This window comes from Diceros bicornis, chromosome 4 (assembly GCF_020826845.1).
Source record: "Diceros bicornis minor isolate mBicDic1 chromosome 4, mDicBic1.mat.cur, whole genome shotgun sequence".
Lineage (NCBI taxonomy): Eukaryota > Metazoa > Chordata > Mammalia > Perissodactyla > Rhinocerotidae > Diceros > Diceros bicornis.
In genome coordinates this window covers 58,784,758-58,804,600 of record NC_080743.1, presented here as the reverse complement: position 1 = coordinate 58,804,600, position 19,843 = coordinate 58,784,758, and the positions used below count along the sequence as shown (strand labels likewise).

General features: G+C 50.1%; 1 protein-coding gene across 2 annotated transcripts in view; it reads left to right on the top strand.

Moving 5' to 3' along the window:
• Positions 1–19,843, top strand: part of KCNN3 (potassium calcium-activated channel subfamily N member 3) — a 147,969-nt gene that overhangs the window by 24,998 nt on the left and 103,128 nt on the right. For both annotated transcript variants that reach the window (XM_058539306.1, XM_058539305.1), the window contains exon 2: positions 19,690–19,785. In XM_058539306.1, the coding sequence (XP_058395289.1) occupies positions 19,690–19,785 (96 nt within the window). The remainder of the gene's footprint in view (positions 1–19,689; positions 19,786–19,843) is intronic.

Below are 19,843 nucleotides of genomic sequence, written 5' to 3'. Positions count from 1 at the left end.
CCAGGGCTTTGTTCTGGAGAAAACTGAAATGCGATTGTCAGTTGAAGAAGGAGCAGAACCCACTGATCAAATTACCCCCCAACAGGCCCCTCACACACACTCAGCCCACTCTCCCCAGCCCTGGTCCCAGCAGGTCCTTGCTCCTGCTCACAGCGAAGGTGCCCTGGGGATGCTCTGATTGGGGAGTGGGGTGGAGCGGCAGAGCAGCACCTGGTAGATCTGAGAGACTTCCTGCAGGAAGTTTGGAGTTGGGGGCTCCACGTTGGAATCACAGAGGTGTGAACTAGAATCCTGACTCTATCACTTATAAGCTGTGTGACTTTAGGCAAGTGACTTAACTTCCCCGAGTATCAATTTCCTCATTAATAAAGTGGGGGTAATAATACAACCTACCTCAGTGGTTCCCAAACGTTGCTATGTGTTGGAATCACCTGGAGATCTTTAAAAAATGCTGATGCCTGGCTTCCAGCTTCTGACCTTCTGATTGCATTGGTCTGGGGTGCAACCTGGGAATCAGGATTTGAAAAAACTCCCCAGGTAATACAAATGAGCAGCAAAGCTGGGAACCACTGTGATAGGGTTTGTGGGGGATTAAAGGAGATAATGCAGGCACCTGGGGGGGAACTCAAAAAATGGAGATGATTGTTTTTTATCCATCTCCCTGCTTCTCACTCCATTTATTGTGGGGTCTGGAGGGAGAGGGAGGGTTTTCATTGTCCTGAGGGCTGACCCTGAAGTGGCTCTTGGTGGCCCATCTTTACTAGAAAAGCCTCTCCCTTACCCCTTTCACTGTCTCTGCAGCCCTAGGGTAGGCCTCAGTCTTCCTGACAGGCCCCTGGAGCTCATGATTAGACTGGGGGGCCTAAGAGGGGAGCTGGAAGGAGCTGATGGCACATGATCAGGCCTCCCGTGAGTCTCCTGGTGGCTTTGGAGATGGAAGCCTTGGTCCCCACAAAGGCCTCTGGGAGACAGAGGCCCAAGATGCTGGCATGTGCTACACCTAGTCTGCATTTGGTGGCCTGATCTTGGGGGGCTCACGGGAGGATGTTCGTGGAGACAGAAGGCGGGAGGGGCTTCCTCTTTGCAACACTCAGCTCTGTTCCTTGGCCCTGTTTGAGGCTCGGCAAACCCGAGGCGGAGGCTGTGAGGGAAGACACATTTCCCCTGATTCCTCAGCTGTCCTGACAGGAAGTTGTGCATCACTGGGTTGACAGGAAGGAAACAGCTCTGCTGTTTGGACAGAAACAGAGAATTCTGACTGGGGCTGAGGGAGAAGGTGTTTGCTTCTAGAAGCCGTTTTGTCCAGATAGAAGGACTCTTTCTCCCTCAGGCGATCGTTCCCTGTTTGTTTTCCTTTGAATGACAAAGATTGAATTTAGCTAATGAAGAGCCCTGAGAGGGAAGCACCAAGGGGTCCTGTGGCATTTTGGAAGGTGGAAAGCCTGCTTTTAATCAGTGTCTTTGTTACCAGCTCCCTGCTTGGGGGACCTGAAAAGTAACAAAGCTTTTTGTGATCTCACATGCCACTTTTCCCTCCATCCACAAACCATACCTTCGCAAATGCCTTTGGTTTCTCTTTTTACCACCCGAAAAACACAGTGAATCTTTTAATAGCACAGGCCTTTTGGATCTCTAACCAATTGGTCACCAAATCCTATCCAAAGTGCACTCAGAACAGATGCTTTTAATAAAATATATTCCCTTTAAGCCGGAGTAAACCTGTGAAATTTGTACATTTCTTTTAGAACATCTCTACAAATTTTACAATATTGAAATCGCCACCCAATGACCTTTCAGGAAATACTAGATAAATTACAAGAGACAAATAGACAAACCCAACGGAGAAGTGCAATTTCCAGCGCTTTTCCTTCCAGGTTCTCAGGCCGAGTCTTAGAAATGCCTGACTCCCTGTGCGCCCCTCCCCAGCCCTGTACCCTCCCCTGGCAGGAGCTGGTAGCCCGGTGCCCTCTGAGAGCCATTTGCAGCTCCAAGAGGCAGCTCTGGTGTGTAGCTCCCGGCACCTTGTCCTGTCTGTGTTTGTCTCTGTGCTCTACCGTTCAGACATTTCCACTGGTGGCTAGAGCACCTGCAAATGCTCCTGGGGGTGGCCAGGGACTACTCTAGAAAGACTCAGGTGCTCTGCTGCTGGATCTGCCCCAGGCACACGGGAGGGAGTCCTCGGCCTCACCAAGTGAGAGCTGAGCTGGGGTCTGAGCCCAGCGACCCTCCTGGGGAGCATTCTCCGAGTCCAGGCCAGCCCTTGGTCACCTGTGTGTGGATCGTCCACTTTGTGGATTGCCTGTGGGGTCCTTTCCACCCCCAGGTCAGGTCCCCACTGTCGTCTCGCCTCACTGGGCACCTTCCTTACCAGTTGGTGGTGCTCAGGGGATGTAAACCAGGTGTAATATCCTATTCATCCTTTGTGTAGGGAAAACAGAATTTGGAAGGGAAATGGTCTACAAAATCACATCACTTAGAGCCTCCAAGGGTCTTCTGGGGACTCACTGCTCCTATGGGTTATGGGATCCACTCCCCTTCTAGCGCGGGTCCCCAGAGACTTGGAGCAGTGATGGGGTGTGTGGCACAGCCTCGCCCTGCTTCCCGTGGGCTGCTAATTGCAGTTTACTCGATGGCAGTGGCTACGTGTTGACAGGTTCCTTTCATGGATTAGTGAACTCGGTAACCAGCCCGGCTGCTTTGCCATCACCGTTCAGTGACCTGCACCCTTGTCAACTGGAGGCGTTACTCAGGTCCCCTGGATCTCAGCGGCTGTTTTCCCGACAGATCGCACCTCACATGGCTCTTGGTTGTGGCCAGAGACCTCACCGCCCTCCCACGTGGGGAGGGAGGGAGATCAGAAAGAACGTCGGGGGTTAGAGAGTATGGCACGTGCTGCTGGCTGGCCCTTCTGTAGGTTAAGTAGCTCCATGAGGAAAATAAACGAGGCCCTATCGACGCTGCCCAGGGGTTCACTCACTCCTTAATTTGATAATTAATTCCACACACATTAATGGAGTTTTTCTCACAAACTAGGCGCTAAGCTAGGTGCTGGGGGTGGGGGAGAAACCTAAAGATGAAAAAGACCTGGTTCCCACACTCAAAGAGCTCATCGCCTGGTAAACAGATTCTTAATGCACTTAGATGTTCCCCTAGAGAGGCCTGGTGTACGTGGTGGAAGAGGCAGCTTGGGAGGGCGGGGCAGTGGGAGCAGTGAGCACATAGCTGGGTCTTGAAGGTTGACTAGAAATGTGCTAGGCCAAGAGAGGAAGGTCACTCCTGGCCCAGTAGCATGTGCAAAGGCCCCGAGAAGTGAGAGTGCTGTGCGTTTTGGAGAAGTGTGAATAAAAACTCAACATGGCTGGAATCTATGGTGCAAGCAGGGCTGGAGAAGTGGGCAGGGGTGAGGGCATGCGGTGCCTTGCTTAGGGGACCCACCTTTGTCCTAGAGACTGTGGGGAGCCACAGAAGGGATTCAGGCAGAGGCACAATTTGTGTTTTATGTTAACTGCTGTGGAATCGAGATGGTATCGCAGAAGGAGCACTGCAGCAGGGGTCTACGGTGCTAGATTCTAGCTCTAGATTCTAGATCTGGACCTAGCAGCTGGGTGACCTTGGCCAAGTCAGGCCTCAGTGTCCTAGCTTGTACAATGAGAAGACTCGAAGGCCTATCCCAGCTCTGACATTCTCCACACCCAGGACCACCTCTCTTTTTGGCCCCCACGCCCTTTGCCCAGCCACCTCTGACTGTCTGACCTGTGTCTCCTGGCTGTCGCATGCTCAGCAGCTGGTGGCAGCTGGAGGAAGAAGGGCGAGTCCTCCAGGAAGAATGTGCGTTCCTGACCGCCGCAGCTAACAGACTGGTCTTTTCCAGCCCTGCAGGAACACCTCTTCTCCCCGGCCCCAGCCCACCTGGTTCCCCACAGCTTACAGCCCTGGGCCCAGCTGGGTTTCTTCAGTGACACAGTTCACTCCCCTGGGCCTAAGCCCCACGTCCACCTGGTCCCAAGTGACAAGAGACAGCTGATGTGGAGTCGCTGCCCGGAAGCCATCTGTGTGGGGAGATGTTGGTGCCTTTGGCCGGTGCAATCTTTTTCCTTTACTCTGACCCACGTTTTAAAAGCCTCGCATGTCATCATCTGCAGTGGTTGCCTGGGAGCCCCAGCATCCACTCTTCCTGCCCAGGGACCCCTGGAGCCACTTCTGCAGGAGGCTCTGAAATCGCCTGTGGCTGGAAAGACAGGTTTTCCTCCACAAGCATTGTTTGTTCTGTTACCTCTTCCACTTTAGTGCTAGAGCTTCTCTAGGGTGAAGGGCCTGGAGGAGGGGGTGGCTGGAGTTTCTGTTTTCCTAGGTCTTTGATCTCAGCTGTTATATTTAAAGGCTTCAACAATGGGTTCTAAACAAATAAGTATCTGTGTAGTCAGTGGAAAGGAAATTAAAGGTGACTCAGATTTCCCCTCCCCAGTTCTAAGTACTGTTTACTATCTGAAAGATCAGACCTAGAGTGGAGTAATTTTGATGATTCTCCTCTCCTTGGGAATTTGGCATGCTATTTCACTCACTCATTCATTCATTCATTCATTCATCAAGAATTTATTGAGTACCTACTACTATGTGCCAGGCCCTGTGGGATGTAATCGGGACAGAGAGACAAATAGGGCCCGAACTCTGCCATGAAGCAGCCCGGAGTCTGGGGTGACCACCCAGCCGAAGCCCAGAGGCTGTGGGATCTCAGGGTCTCCAGTGCAGAAAGTTTTATTCAGACCTGGAACCTTTAGCTGACGATCCTAAACTCTGTTCCTGGAAAAGAGGGCAAGAGAAATAGTGCAAGAGGGAAGAAATGTGGGTGAGGAGAGAGAGATGAGAGAGAGATGGAAGAAAGGAAGGAGCAGACTTTCCCCTGAGAGGGATGCTGCAGACGGTCACAGCTCACAGCCACAGTCAGGAAGAACCCAGTGGAGGGAAAAGCCTGTGTTCTCTCTCAGCTCTGCCCTGGCAAGCTGGGTCGTAGACTGGTCACTCCTTACTTGTGCCTCAGTTTCCCCATCTGTAAAATGAGGCTTTGGACTAGAGGATCTCGGAGATCTATTTTGAACTAACATTCTGTGACCAGGACAGGGCATGGTAGCCATGGGGCAAGAACTCAAATAAAGGCCCTTCGAGTAGAAGACATGGTGTTCCTCTGGCTTCTCCCATCTCAACCCTGAGAGACACCCAGATGGGGCCTGTGGAAGTCCTGCCATCTCCTTGCCAGCAAGAGGTGCCTTCTGGCTGCTCTCTCAGCTGAATACTAGAGGGAAGGTTCATGTTTGTATATTTTTCTAATGTGGACATACTCTTCTTGGAGTTTCTTTTCTTTTTCTTTCTGTCAATAAGGCCACTTGAAGTGCTCAAGGCTCAGGACTGCTCTTCATGGCAGACACACCTCATCTGATACACTGGACTGCATTGGCCAGCCTGCCTCCAGATGCCCTCAGATACTGTCCCGCACGCCTGGCCACGGGGCCATGTCAGACCACTGAAGCCACAGGGTCGTTTCCAAAGGGCTCCTCTGCAGCTCACACTCATCGATCTATAAAGAAGACAATGTTAGAAGAATCGGGGTTCCTAGCTGTGCGACCTTGGGTAATTGCTTAAATACTCCGAGCCTCAGTTTTCCCGTCTGTGAGATGGGAGTGGCTCTCCGTATCTCCCAGAGATCAAATAGGAGACTGCGCAAGAAATGTTGTGTAAACAGGAAAGCACTAAACTGACATCCAGGACACAATGATTCAGTAGCAAATATATTCTGATAGTCAGCCCTCTCCATGGTTACAGCCTCCTCTGTGCTGAGAAATTCAAGCCACAAAGGGTTAAGGCAGGCTAGGCACATGACTGGGATTGTCCATAATTGATGGAATAAACCTTAAAGGAGTGAAGTGTAATTGCAGTTGATCCAGGCACTCTGACACTGCCCTGCTAAAAATAGTGTCTACTAATAATTGCTTTGATCTAGCAAAATGATGCCTGTCCACGAGCCCGGGAGCAGGGACCCTGGCAGAGGGTCTGCTAACCGTGACACTGAACCCCAGCCCTCCCACTGTACAAGGTGGGTGTGGGAGCTGGCAGACATGGGGCAGAAGGGCAGGGAGGGGCCCCCAATTCTCTCAGACCCTATGGCAGCAAATGCTACATATATAGGGTGATCGTCTGATGCATTGTGTAAACTGGGACACTTTTGAGAGTATTACATTAATAATTACTATTCGTATTAATAATTACACCAGGCAATAGACATCAACTGGACTCCCCCGGGCAAACCAGGATAGATGGCCGCCCTATGGAGAGACTGTTTTAAGCTCCTGGGAACCCTTGGGTGGTAGAGCATCTCCACATTCATTCTCTGGTCTTCCTCACAATAACTCTGGAAGGAAGAAAGGATTTTTACTCTCATTTAATGAATGTTAAAGATGGTGATGGAGCCAGACCAGTCCAGAGTGGCCTTTGGCCTGGCTTCCCTAGTGGCTGACCACGTGCAGGTGGAGGACAGCTGGCCAGAAGCGGGGAGCCCCTATGGCTGGCAAGCAAATGGAGCTTGGAGGGGGAGAGCCCACAGGTCCGGTTTCAGAAGAGCAGCAGCAGAGTGACCACGTCCTCAGAGAGCACAGGGCACAGTCTCAGTGGGGGCTTTGCCCGGGGCTTCTCTACTCCTGAGCTTGGCCTCAGAAGACTCCTCCACTTACTCAGTGATCTCAGCCAATTGTGTAATCACTCTGTGCCTCAGTTCCTCTTTTGTCAAGTGGGGACAATAATTCCTTGTTGTGAGGATTAAGTGAGATCTTATATGGAAGTGGGTAGACTCAGGGTCTGATGTATCACAGGTACTCAGTAAATCCTTGTAGAGTTTGAATCTGGAGCGAGTTTCCAGAAGCAGTATCCTTTAGGGAAGCGTGGGGATCCTTCTACCTTGAAAGAGCTTTAACTTGAACCAATTAGGGTGGGTGAGCTCCTGCCTTGAGATCAGGACTGCCTCAAGTTCTTGCGGGAAGGAAGAGGAGAAAATAAATACTTGGAGGAATTCAGAGATTCCCGACTCCCCTAGGCCGTGGATAATCTACTGAATGCACTGTGTGAGATGGGGGCCGCACCCAAAGACACTTTGGGCCTCGTGATTCCTTTGAGGCTCTGGACAGACAGGCAGCCCACGTCATGCTGCAGCTCTGGCCTTCCTCTAGGTCCACGGCGGAGCTTGGACATGGGCAGGAGACATGGCTAGTGGGGTGCCCCATCACTGGAACTGATGGCACCTCAGAGCAAAAGGTAGGCAGGTTGGCAACAGTGTGGTGCCAGAGAGCTAGTGAGTGAGAGAGTTATAAAAATGCCATGTTCGGCCTATTAATAGCCCATGTTTGGTCTCCGCCACTTCTATCAACATCGTCCATCACATCCAAACAATTGAAAAGCCCATGCCAAATGGCTAGGAGTTAACAACACACGGCTGTGCTGAGTTTCTGAAAAACAGTATTTCCATTTCTTATGCAGCACTGAAATGCCAGTTGTTCCATGCCAACTGGTTATTTTTCCAGACCATTTCCGTTTATTTATGTTTCAGCTTTGATATTTTTAAGCGAAAAGAAGATGGAGAACCTGGAGTAGGTAATTATTATTTCTCCTGATTTGCCCTTGAGTGAGCCATAGAAGAAATGATCATTCCCCAAACCTGAATTTAGTACTTGCGGAGGGATGGGAGAGGAATCAGACAGGGGTCCTGCCCCTTTCAGGAGTGTTCAGGCTGATGCACAGGCAGAAGAGGGACGTGGGAAAAATGCCCGCCCAGCCCTTGGAAGACTTAGGGCAATATTAGCCCTTTCTGTTACTGGTGTGTGGCCTTGGGTAGGACAGAGGCCCTCTCTGGGCATCAGTTTCCTTTCCTGTAAAATGGGAGAGTTGGGCTAGCCGGCTTAGAAGGCGCCTTCCAGCTAAGTCTCTGCGTTTGGTGGAGGACTTGCTGTCTCACGTTTATTGGCAAGAGTGTGGGTGTAGAAGTGTAAGGAAGGTGATGCTGTCCTCAGGATGCTGCTCCAGGAAGCCTGGAAATGTGGCAGGGGAAACACGGACAGGGCTGTTCATTATCTGGGAAGCTCCAGAACAGCCTTCAGAGGTGTCTGTGGAGCCTGCCAGCTGGGTGTTTTTCTCACCATATGTGATTTCTGGGCATCTTAAAATTTTCATCTCAAACATTGCCAGGCTCAGGGGATGATTTTGCTCCTTGTAGGGATGGAGATGGGTTTGCCTCTGGGCCCAGGCTGGGAGTGGGCAGAGAAGTCCATTCTGGAATTCTCTGATGAGGTCAGAAGGGACAGGTGGGGCGATGGTGTTGCCCTGCCACCGTGGCAGCCTCTGGTGCAGACAGAGGCAGGAGCTGGTGGAAGAGAAGAGGGAAGAGGAATTGGAGGGGGTGATGAGGCTGAGAGATGAAAGGAGGGTACTCTGTAGGCCTCGCTTTGTGTCTTTAAAACCAACTCATGCTTCTCTCTGGCTATCAGCTGATGTGAATCAACATTCTTATTTCAAGTTATATTCATCTGAAGATGAATTTACCCAGTTCATTGCAATTGGTTGACCATAGCTCCTCCAGAGAATATGGGAGTCTGGTGTGTGCAATGGAGCAAGATGGGGAGAGAGAAGCCCGGGACTGGGCTGGTTCAGTTCTAGGCAGAAACACAGTGTGCACCCACAGTGTTCTGCACAGCAAAGTGATTTCCTGCTGTTTTATTGGTTTAGGGGCCAGATAGGTTTTAATAAGAGAAAATAAAACTCCTTCAAAGCAAGCCATCCAGAAAGCAGTTATTTGTTTCAAACGTTCTAGAACATTTAAGAAAATGGGGGCTTCTGGAGAAAGAAGCTGAAGGGAGTCTGGGGACCATGGTCTTGGTGCGGGGAGCAGTGGATATTTGCAAGGAGAACCCCCTCACGGTGATGGCAACCTGAGCAGCCTCCAGCAGGGCTCTGTCACACCTGGGGGGTAAACAAAGGTCAGTGGTTCTCCATCACTCGGGCCCCCAGGCTTCCAGGGTGGATGCTGGCTCTGGGACAGGAGACCTTCAGGATGTGCCCTTCCCGAGATGAAGGCGTGGTCGGGACCTTCAGAATGAGCTGCATAGTGACAGGTGTGCATTCATCAAGGCAGGAGAAGGCTGAAGGGGCTTTTTGACACCACAAGAGGAATGTAATTGCTGACTGGCCAAAAGCACTCGCATTCCACAAGCAGAGGGGATGCAAGGTAATCAGGAGCAGACTTTATCGGAGCAGGAAATAGGGTGGCTATGAGAGGTTTGAAGGTGACTTCCAGGACAGGGATCTACACTTTTGGAGAACACACAAATTCGGGGTTGTTCTATTTTCATTAATAGGGAAGACAGGGTGGGCAGGAATATCTACCCTGTGACCACAGGCCTGGGGGCCCCCAGTACCCAGATTCTAAGCTTTGCTTCAACATAGGCTAGTGTTTGATAGGGGCTGAGCCAGCCTCACTGGGCCTCAGTGTCCTTATGCAGAACGAAGGGTGGGGGACTAGCTGATCTCCAAGGGCGCCTCCAGGCCTGGCATTCTGTATTTTTATGGGTGCTTGTTTGTTTTTTGTGTGAGGAAGATCAGCCCTGAGCTAACATCCATGCTAATCCTCCTCTTTTTGCTGAGGAAGACCGGCTCTGAGCTAACATCTATTGCCAATCCTCCTCCTTTTTTTTTTCCCCCAAAGCCTCACTAGATAGTTGTACGTCATAGCTGCACATCCTTCTAGTTGCTGTATGTGGGACGCAGTCTCAGCATGGCTGGAGAAGCGGTGCGTAGGTCCCACTAAGCCATGGGGCCGGTCCTTTTATGGGTGTTTGTCTCGAGGAGAAGCTCCCTTATCGAGGACTTTGGCGTAGGCACCTATGATGCGACGGTCACAGTGAGGCTTCATAGAGGCATTTGTTTGTTTAGCCTCTTTGGAGGTTAAGCACCTGAGAAAGCTGAAGCCAGATCTTTGAAAAAGTCAGAGCCTTCCAAAGTAGAGATGGGCTGTCTTGAGAGGAAGTGAGTTCCCTGTCCCTGGAAGTAACCAAGCAAAATATGAAAGACCACCTGCCAGGAATCTTACAGAGGAGAGTCAAGGGCCATTTAACTAGACAGCTTTTAAGTTTCCTTTTGACTCCTAGATTCTGGGGCTCCACTGCTTATGTGTTGACTGTTTGACGGTGTCTTCTCAAGGCTATGATGGTGGCCCGAGCCTTCTGAACTTCTTTCTTGTGCCGCTAGGGCAGCAATTCTCATCCCTGGCCTGCACATTAGAATCACTGAAATATTTTTTAAAATGTCGGTGCCCAGGCCTCACTTGCAGAGATTCTGATGTAATTGTTCTGGGGTGGTGCCCTCAGTTCTAGAAGGCCTGGGCTGTTCGTGCCTGGCAGGCTTCCATTCCACCCTCATACTGCCTGATGGGGTGGGAAGATTCAGCCCCCCTCTGGTTTCCTTCTGCCTTGGTATAGAGCTCACAAGTTTGAGGCTATATTTGCCCATCCCCATTCATTCACCCAACAAACATTTGTTAAGTGCTTACTCTGTGTCTGGAAGAGTTCTAGGTGGGCCAACTTTTGGCTACATTAGGAAGAACAAGTATGAAACTGCCTTAGAAAGAGCTCATCATGTGTATTTCTACCCCCCACACTCAGCACAGTGCCTGGCACGTGACAAGCACGTAATAAAAAATTTGATTGAATTGCATGGAATCTTTGCCAATGTTGTAAGTGGGGCCGGAAAATAAATCACAAGCAAGCATACAGTAGAGAATTCATGATATGCCAGTTCCTCTCTGCTCAGATCTTGTAAAGGAAACCAGCTTCTTAATTGGAATTATGTTTGTGTCCTTAGGGGTGACCCATCTGACTTGATATTTTGGTAGCGTGGTCTCCCAAATAACCTTTCCTTTCCTTCCTTAGGGCATTGCACAGCGGGAGAGCCAGGGCCTGGGGAGGGTCATTTCCTCTTAATTGGTGTCCTGGTCAGCATGCTAGCTTCACTAAACATTAGCAGACCACCCTCTGCTCAGACCCAAATGCCCTTGTTATTAACTGCATGATGTCCCTCAGACATCAGGTTCCATCTCCTTCTGGGAGTGACAGAGTGGAGGGCCACAGAGAAATGCCCCAGGCCAACTTGACTTGATAAGTTTTATTTTGAGACCATTGGCTTCCTTCACTCCACAGGCATTTCCAGCCTGCCCGCCTACACCATGCCTGGGCTCGGCCGCCCTTGCAGCGATGATGCAGCCCCCTGGCCCTGACCTCAGGCTGCTCACAGTGTGTCATGCTAGTAAGTGACCGAAGTTTAACGGTGACATGATTGGGGCCTCATCAGGGAGCAGGCAAGATGGGGGATGAGTCCCGCGTGGCAGGCTGGCCCTGGAAGGGTGATGTTCAGATGACTGACGTCCTGTGTGTCAGGAGACTCACTAGGTGGGGCCAGCACAGGCCTTTGGGTCTGACTTGCCCGGGTTTGAATCTGGCCTCCTCCTCTTCCTCGCTCGGGGACAGTGGGCGAGTGGCTGAACCTCCCTGGGCCTCCAATGAGGTCGTTCTGAGGATCTAAAGCAATTATAACAGTGCCCAGCCCATGGTGAGCGCACGATAAATGTTAGCTGTTATTTTTATCATGTCCCTTTAGTTTTCATGTATTTGGAGATTCAAGATGAAAATGTCTACCTGCTAGACACATCTCAAAATTTTGCTCCCTTCGTTCAGATATTCAACATTCAGCTAATATTTATTGACCTACTATGTGCCCGACAACATCCTAGGCACAGGGGGTAGAGGTGGACAAACGAAAATGACAAATCCTGCCCTTCTGGGGCTTCCATCCCGGCGGGTGAGAGACGGCCAACAACATCAGTGAGTAAACGGGGCTTGGAAGGTGATAAGTGCTCGGGTTACCCCAGCGGGGGCAGTGGCTCACAGGGTGACACCAGGCAGGGTCTGTCAGGAAGGGTGTAGAGCCAGGGCAGGCTAATGGGGTTCTTGGTGCTGAGGTTGCACTGCATAGCATCTAGGCAGGGAATAGAGCTCCCAGCTTCTATGGTGGGTATGAGGATCCCAGGACTGAGGATGGGGCTCCGAGAAGCCATCTTTCCGTGGGCATAGGTCACACCTCGCTCCTGGCCCTGCTCAGCTGGCTCACAATGTCCCTGCCAGCATCTGGGACAGAGAAGAGAGTGTGGATGATTTAGCCTCAGCTCCCTGCCCACTGGGAATATGCCTCATGCATCCCCAGCCGTGGAGCAGGGGAGCCAGGGCAGAAGCTCCGTGTGAGAAGGTGACTTGGGTGCAGAAAAGGCAGCAGGATGTTCAGCCCCATCTCCAGCCCCTGGGACCTGATAAAGACGTGCCCTCACCCACACAGTGTGCTCGGGAAGGTAGGAAGGTGCGTGAAGCTTGGTCTCTGGTATCCAGGCTTGATGCTCAGCTTTGGCGGGTGTTGCAGGAGAAGGTCTCGTGCACTGCTCTCTGCAAAGCCCGTGTGGAGAGCCTGCAAATAGCATCTTTGGTGAGACGGTGCTCTCTTGGCCATCGGGTTAGTCTGCACTCCTCACTGCACATTCAGGATGTAGGGTCAGGTTCAGGTTCAGTTGCCTCTCTAGGGTCACCTCCTCTGGTCATTGTCAAGCCCTGGTCATCCAAGGAGCCATTTGCAGGTCTTCTCTCTCAACCTGGGCTTCCTGCCCATTTCTGACTGTCCCAGCCCAACTCCTCCTCCAGGCCCTGCTCACCTGCTCCTTCATCTGCCCGGGCCGGGGGTGGAAGGGGTGGGGGAGTCCCCGGCATTTTGCAAGTAGCCAGCACAGAGCCTGGGCATGGTTAAGTGCTCAGTAAATATTTATAGTGTGACTGGATGAGTGAATGAATGTTGGGCCCACTGTAGACTGCCAGAGGTGTCTTTCTGAAATGCCTGGGAGCATCCTGGTAAATTGTTGCAACCCTACAATGTTGGTATTGGAGGTGCACTCAGCAGCGCCCAACTGAGGACCAGCTGAGTTTACCTCCACTGACATCTGTGAGAAGAGAAAAGGTGTTTGGCTACAAGATAGTGTGAGCTTTTCTTTGTGTGAAAAAAGAGTGAGTTTTTTCATATGCATTATTTCACTTCATCCCCTGACACCGATGAGTGTAGTGAGAGTGGGTCCGGTTAGACCCAGCTTGCACAGAAGGAAACAGAGGCCCAGAGAGGTTAAGTGACAGGTCCAGTGTCACACAGCTAGTAAGCAGCAAAGACATGACTTGAATACTGGACTTGTGATTTCAAATCCCGCCACCTTGTTCTGTTCGAAGAGAAGATGGCATGACTGAGTTTTGTTGCTGACTGTTTCCCACTCACAATCATGTATAGAAATGCTTGGGAAAAGGAAAAAAAAGAGAAATATTTGGAGTGTCCCTGCGACCTGTGTGTATGTCATGGCCAGTGTATGCCCGGTGCCATTGGCCATTAGGCTTAGCTGAACTTGAGGGACTATTTGGTTCAAGAGTCTCATTTTACTGGGGTGACTGAGGCCTGGAAGAATGACGTGACTTGTCCAAAGTCAGGCATTTACCACCGAGGAGGCCGCGACCCCCTGGGCCCTCGATGCCAAGTCTGGGGCCCAGCTCCAGAGCCCTCTTGGTTTTGAAGCATCCTGGCTTCCTGGAACTTCTCCCTTCCCAGGCCTGTTGGAGATCTAGGGGCCCTCTGAGGCCTCCAGGGTCCCCCCTCCTATCCCACTGTGACAGCTTCACCTGTTTCCCCTGCTCTCAAGCTGGACAGTCCAAGGATGCAGAGGGTCTGCGTGATTCCACTCTGGACCGTGAATGACCAAAACAGGATTCCGGTGGCTGCCTACTGGTGGAGCCAGGCTGGGCAGTTGCTCTGAGGATGCCAGGAGGAGCTGTGACTGTACTTAAATCAGGCGCTCAACCTGAGAGGAAGAGCCTGAGCTAAGAGGTGAGCATGAGGACAAAGATGTGGAGCGTGGATGAGAAGGAGAGATCGTGAGAAAGGGGCAGGAGAGGAGTGGCGGAATGGAGAAGCGGGCTTGGCACCGACGTGAAAGCACCAGGGTGAAGAAAGGAGCCGCGTCTCCGTGGAGAACAGTAATCAGGAATGCGGTCTTCCCTGCCAGGGGATGAAGGTCTGGCTTTAATTTGCATAGCATTAATTAGCAAGAGTGTCTAATTAGGACAACCATTACAGAGCCACAGTATCAAGCTGATGCTGAATATCAACCAATTTTGGAGCTTTTCCATGAAATTGAAGGGAAAGTTGACCTTATTAAACAGAAAAGATTTCTAACTCAATTATTTCCCAAATTGAATGCACAAAATGTAGATCTTAATTCAGTGAATACAGACTGTAGATGGAATCACCTCTTACCCTTTGGGGTTTCCAGCCAATGACAAAAATCACGAATGGATGATGTGTGTGTACACACACACACTGTGGGGGTATCAGCCTGGGTGGGGAAGGCACCTGCACTTCCTTACCTGGTGAAGCTGATATTTTACTCCTGTTCAGCGGCCCTCCAGGACTCTGCCTGCAAGCATAGTTTTCTGTTATTTCCAAATGTTACAAACAATAAAACACATTTAGAACTTCAGAGTCTCTGGGAAGATCTACCGTAATCATTACCATTCTGGCCTGTCTTTGGAAGCTGCAAGGCAGGCCAGGAGAGCAATTTACACAGCTGGCTCAGAAGCCAGGGAACACGCTCCGCGCAGCCTCGGGGGAGGAGGGGCTGGAGCAGTTCTGAGAAGCCTCACTGCAGACACACGAGGCCAGCAAGGCATGACCGGCAGGGCAGGAGGGGGATGCTGGTGCACGGGCGGGGTGCGGAACCTGGAGGCAGATGGATCTGGAGTAAATCTTGGCTTCTTCAATCCTGACTTTGCCATTGGTTGGCCATGTCTTGGACAAGTTAGGTAACTTCTTGGAGCCTCAGTTTCCTCCTGTGAAGGGCTGGCTTGTGGCCTGGGACAGAACAGGGACCACATGGATGGGGGCAACTTGTAGGAATGTGGTCCACCCTCCTACCCTGCTAGGAATCTCCTCCGCAGCACCCCTGATGGCTGTAGCCAGCCTGTACTAGGATGACAGGAACTCACTGTCTCGTGATGGGAGCCTAGTTCATTTTGAAGGCAGGGGTGAAGGGGAAGCATGGTATATAGAAAAATCTGATATATAGCTAAAATCTGGGCTAGTTGTGTGACCTTGGAAAAAGCACTTTGTCTTTCTGATCCTCAGTTTCTTTATCAGTAAAATGGAGACGTTATAACCTTGACTGTAGGGTGAGGAGTTGAGATAAAATGTGTAGAAGGCCTACTCTGGGACCTGGTACACAGTTGGTACTCAATAAATGTTAGGTAAAAATAAAAGTACCATTATTAAGTAGTTTCAAGAAGCACTTATTAAACCCCAATTGCACTCAGAGCAGCAGAGGTAATACAATATAAATGTAGTATTGCCTGGATTCTGGTGGACTATGAGTCAAATGAAGAGGAATAAAGTCATCTGAGGTGTTTGAATCTCTCTCCCAAGCCCCAGGGTCAGAAATAGCCCCAGTCCCTACCTGGCAGGAGTGTATAATCTCGTGCTGTGAGTTGAGTACCCTGACATTTTATAGTATGATATTAGGAAATGGGCATCAAGTAAATGAAGTGGTATTTAGAAGACGGGAGCCTCATGTTCGTTGTCCCTGTGGAAGGGATGGGCTGGCGGCTCCTATGATTTCGCACAGCCATCCAAGGCAGGGCACTTGCCATGTCATCAAGATGAACTGTTCCATCTATGTGAATGTCTCTTTCTAGCAGTCCAGGGCTCAGATTTAAAAAAAACACACACAAACTTTTCTGATTATAAAAATAGTGTATTCTCATTGTAGAAATTTTAGGGAAAAAAGAACAATAAGAAAAACATTCCCCTACCTTGGGTTATTTGATATATTTTTACAGTCTCATTTTTTTTTTTTTTTTGGTAAGGAAGATTAGCCCTGAGCTAACATCTGTTGCCAATCCTCCTCTTTTTCTGCTGAGGAAGATTGGCCCTGGGCTAACATCTGTGCCCATCTTCCTCTACTTTATATGGGACGCCACCACAGCATGGCTTGACAAGCGGTGCGTGGGTCCACGCCTGGGATCCGAACCTGCGAACCCTGGGCCGCCGAAGTAGAGCACGCGAACTTAACCACTACGCCGCTGGGCCAGCCCCCTCACAGTCGTTTTTTACATTAAAAAAGTAAAAAATTTAAAACTAATTAGAAATATATCATCTATACAGTTTTGGGGTCTGGTGTTTTCATTTGATATCATATCACGAACCTTTCCTCATGTCTTCAAATATTTTCTACAGAAATGGTTTTAAGTGGCTACATAGTGTTCCATCACTGGCTGTACTCTAATTTACTTAACCACTCTAATAGTTTTGGATATTTAGGAATAAATGCCTTTAAAAAATGACTCCCATCTGTTGGGATATACTTCCTAAGCATTCCTGTGTATTAAGGATTATTACTCTGTTATTGAATGATTCTGAGTTGCAGGGGAACAGGGTTGACCAGCTGACTCCCTCCCAGCCCTCTGAGTCCCTTTTGGCCCTTGGATGTGAGTGAGTAGGAGGAGAGCAGGTGTGGCTGGTGCCCCCATCACGTGGGGCATGGCAGCTCATTAGCCAGCTCTGAGTTGCTGCCATCACCCAAAGAACCATATCAATTTCAAGCTTCATTGGAGTTCAGGCAGCAAAGAAAAGATAATTCAACATTTTAACAAACAGAAAATATTTCTAGTCCAGCTTGACTTCTTTGACATGTTTTCCAGCTATTAAGAATGGTTAATGGTTTATTGTTTATTGATATGTGATAGAGAAGGCAAGGAAATCTGTAAAGTATCAAGCATCCCCACTGACCCGGTGCACAGCTTGTCTCCCCGTGGGGCTGGAGCTGGCCAAGAAGGTCGCACAGGCCAAAACCACGAAGCAGGTGGGAGTTTCCTCTTATGTAAAGGCTTTGAGTTTTAGAACAAAAGGAGGAGACTCAAAGGAGGCGAGGCAGCATCTGGCCTCCTTTCTTTACCTCTTCCTCTAAAAATGATGGGAATAGACTTAGATTCCAATTTCAGTTAATTTGTGCCAAAAGAAATACATTAGAGGTTGAAATGTGCAGCTGATCCCAAACCCTTCCCTGGGGAGATGTGATGCTCCCCAGATGCCTTCAGGCCCCTTTGAGAAGAAAGTTATGGTCATTTCTGGCTCAGAAACAGTGTGAACTGTCCCCACTTGATTCCTGTGGGGAGGTTTATCTTTTCCTGAAACAGTCTCAGCATCCCTGAATTCACCGCTAGCTGTCTTAAGCACCATCTAGGTCTGTGGTTTGGGTAGTATTTCAGGCTTCAAGTAGTGCTGTCAAAGACTGGAACCTTCTTGAGGGCTAGAATTGTGTTCTGTCTTTCTTTGTACCCACAATTGGAGGAGCACAGAACAGTCCCCCCCTTAGTCATCTCCTTCTGTGTGTGCTGAGTAAATGATTGCAGGCTGCTCTTCATTAAACCGTAGAACATGGAAGAGGCTAAATGAAAAGTGGATTATGTTTAGACCATTGTCTGGGCAGCACAGGATGGAGACCTTTCCCCACAGCTGGATGACCCTGCACAGTGTAGATTGTTGGAGTTTGTGTATAAGCCAGATTGTAATCTTTTGGTGGGCAGGGGCCCTCTATAAATATCCTATAGCATCTGTTGGACATCCAGTAGGTGCTCAAGAAATGAGAAGTGGTTGAAATTGTCATGAAAGAAAGAATGAATGAATGAGCTACTTCATTAGTTCTCCCTTGGATCCCCAGTGCTAGCTTGTGGCTGGGACAGAGTGGGCCCGAAACTGTATCAAATAAATGAATGGTAGATTGACAGACACCAGGGAGAGCTGCTGTCTTTCCATCTCAGCCTGCAGAGGGTGGTTGAGAGCATGGACTTGGGCATCTGGAAGTCGTAGGTTCAAGTTCAAGCCCTCTACTCATTCTAGTGGTTGCCATATTGGACACCACTGCCTAACCCTGCAGATCTCAGCTACCTCTCACTCTGTCTCTGAAAACTTTCTTGGACAGTGATGTCTCCCAACCTTGAGCCCCACTACCTCCATTGTAGGTTTCACTTGGCAATTAATCATATCCTCCCTTTGAAATACCTTCCATTATTGTCTTGTGTAATTTGGGTCTGTTTAAATGGCCACTTCTCACGTTTCTACTCTGTTTTCCATTGGAAAGTGGGCCTGAGGGCTTGTGGGCAGTGCTCTGGGCTTGGAGTTAGAGGCCTTGGCTTTGAACTCTGGCACAAGTTACTCACCCCTCTGAGCCTCTGCCTGCAATATCTATAAAGTTAGGATAGAGGCCAAGGACTGTCGTGATGACGGATGAGGACAAATATGTGAAACCACCTTATAAACTGTCAGGTGCTTTACAGAAGTCAGGCATTGCTATGATTATCAGCTCCGGGAGCACAGGGACTGATTCTTTTGTGGCATGCAACTCTCAGGACACGCAGGGCCACCACAGGTGAGTGCTCAGAAGTGCTGCCCAGCTCTCATCTGCAGCTTTGCTCAGGGCTGTGTTCCTGTCTTCCTTGGGGACTGGAAGCCATCTCTACTTCCTGGCTTCCAAAGGCCCAGGAGGGCACCACGTCCCCGACCTGGGTGCCCTGAATTTGTAGAGGATGTGGAGGAACTGGTAGTAGTAGCCGACCCTTACATGGCCACACACTAGTCTTTACATATACGAATTCCTTTATTTTTCTCAGCAGCCCCACGAGGTAGGTACTAATGTTGTCCCCATCTGACACATGAGGCAACCGAGGGCAGAGAGGTGGAGCAAGCAGCCTAAGGTCACTTAGTAAGTGGCAGTGTCAGGGTTTCGACAGGTGGGCTGGCCCAGAGCGGAGGCTGCTATCCACGTGGGTTCTCTAACCTGCCATGGGGCTGGAAGACTGTAAAGAAGCCCAGGTGGTTCACCCCGCCTCCCCCATCCTCATCAGGAGGGACCCTCAGCGCCCTTCTCCTGCCCAGGACCCCTCTTTGCTCCCTGCTCAGCCCCTGTCTCTCTCCAGGAGCTCCTCTACCACCCTCCCTGCCCTTGGCCTAAAACAGGAGATGAGAGCAGCAGCCAGGACATTTGAATTCATTCCTGAAAGAACTCTGCATTGTCAGAGATGGAAGGGGCTTTGGGAATCCTCTGGTCCAGGTTTGTTAAGAGAAAAGAGAGGCCCGGGCTGGCTCAGTATTGATGCCCAAACCATATAATAGCAGCACGAAAAAGAATTATGTTCATATGACTTATGAGCGTGGAGGCAAAATTCTAAACAACACATCAGCAAACCCAATCTAGCCATGTATAACAAACACAATACCTCACGCGCAAGCAGAGCGTGTCCCAGGAATGCAAATATGATGGAACCCTAGAAAACAGCAGCTCAGGGGCAGCTGCTGAGCCCGAGCCGGCCCAGCCCAAGGGTTTCGTGTCTCAGGCTAACTCTGTAACTTACCCTGCTCCCAGGAGGGGCTGGTGACAGTCCCTCCATTGCCCCTCTTCCCCCTTTACACAGCCGCAGAGTGAAATGAGATGCTCCACTCCTGGCCCTCCCTAATTCTTTCTTTCCATTTCTCCTGCAGGATTCCATGTTTTCGTTGGCCCTGAAATGCCTTATCAGTCTGTCCACCATCATCCTTTTGGGTTTGATCATCGCCTATCACACACGTGAAGTCCAGGTAGGTGCTCTGACCCTCACCGCTTCATGCACTGGTCGTTCCTTTCACCTTGCTCTGG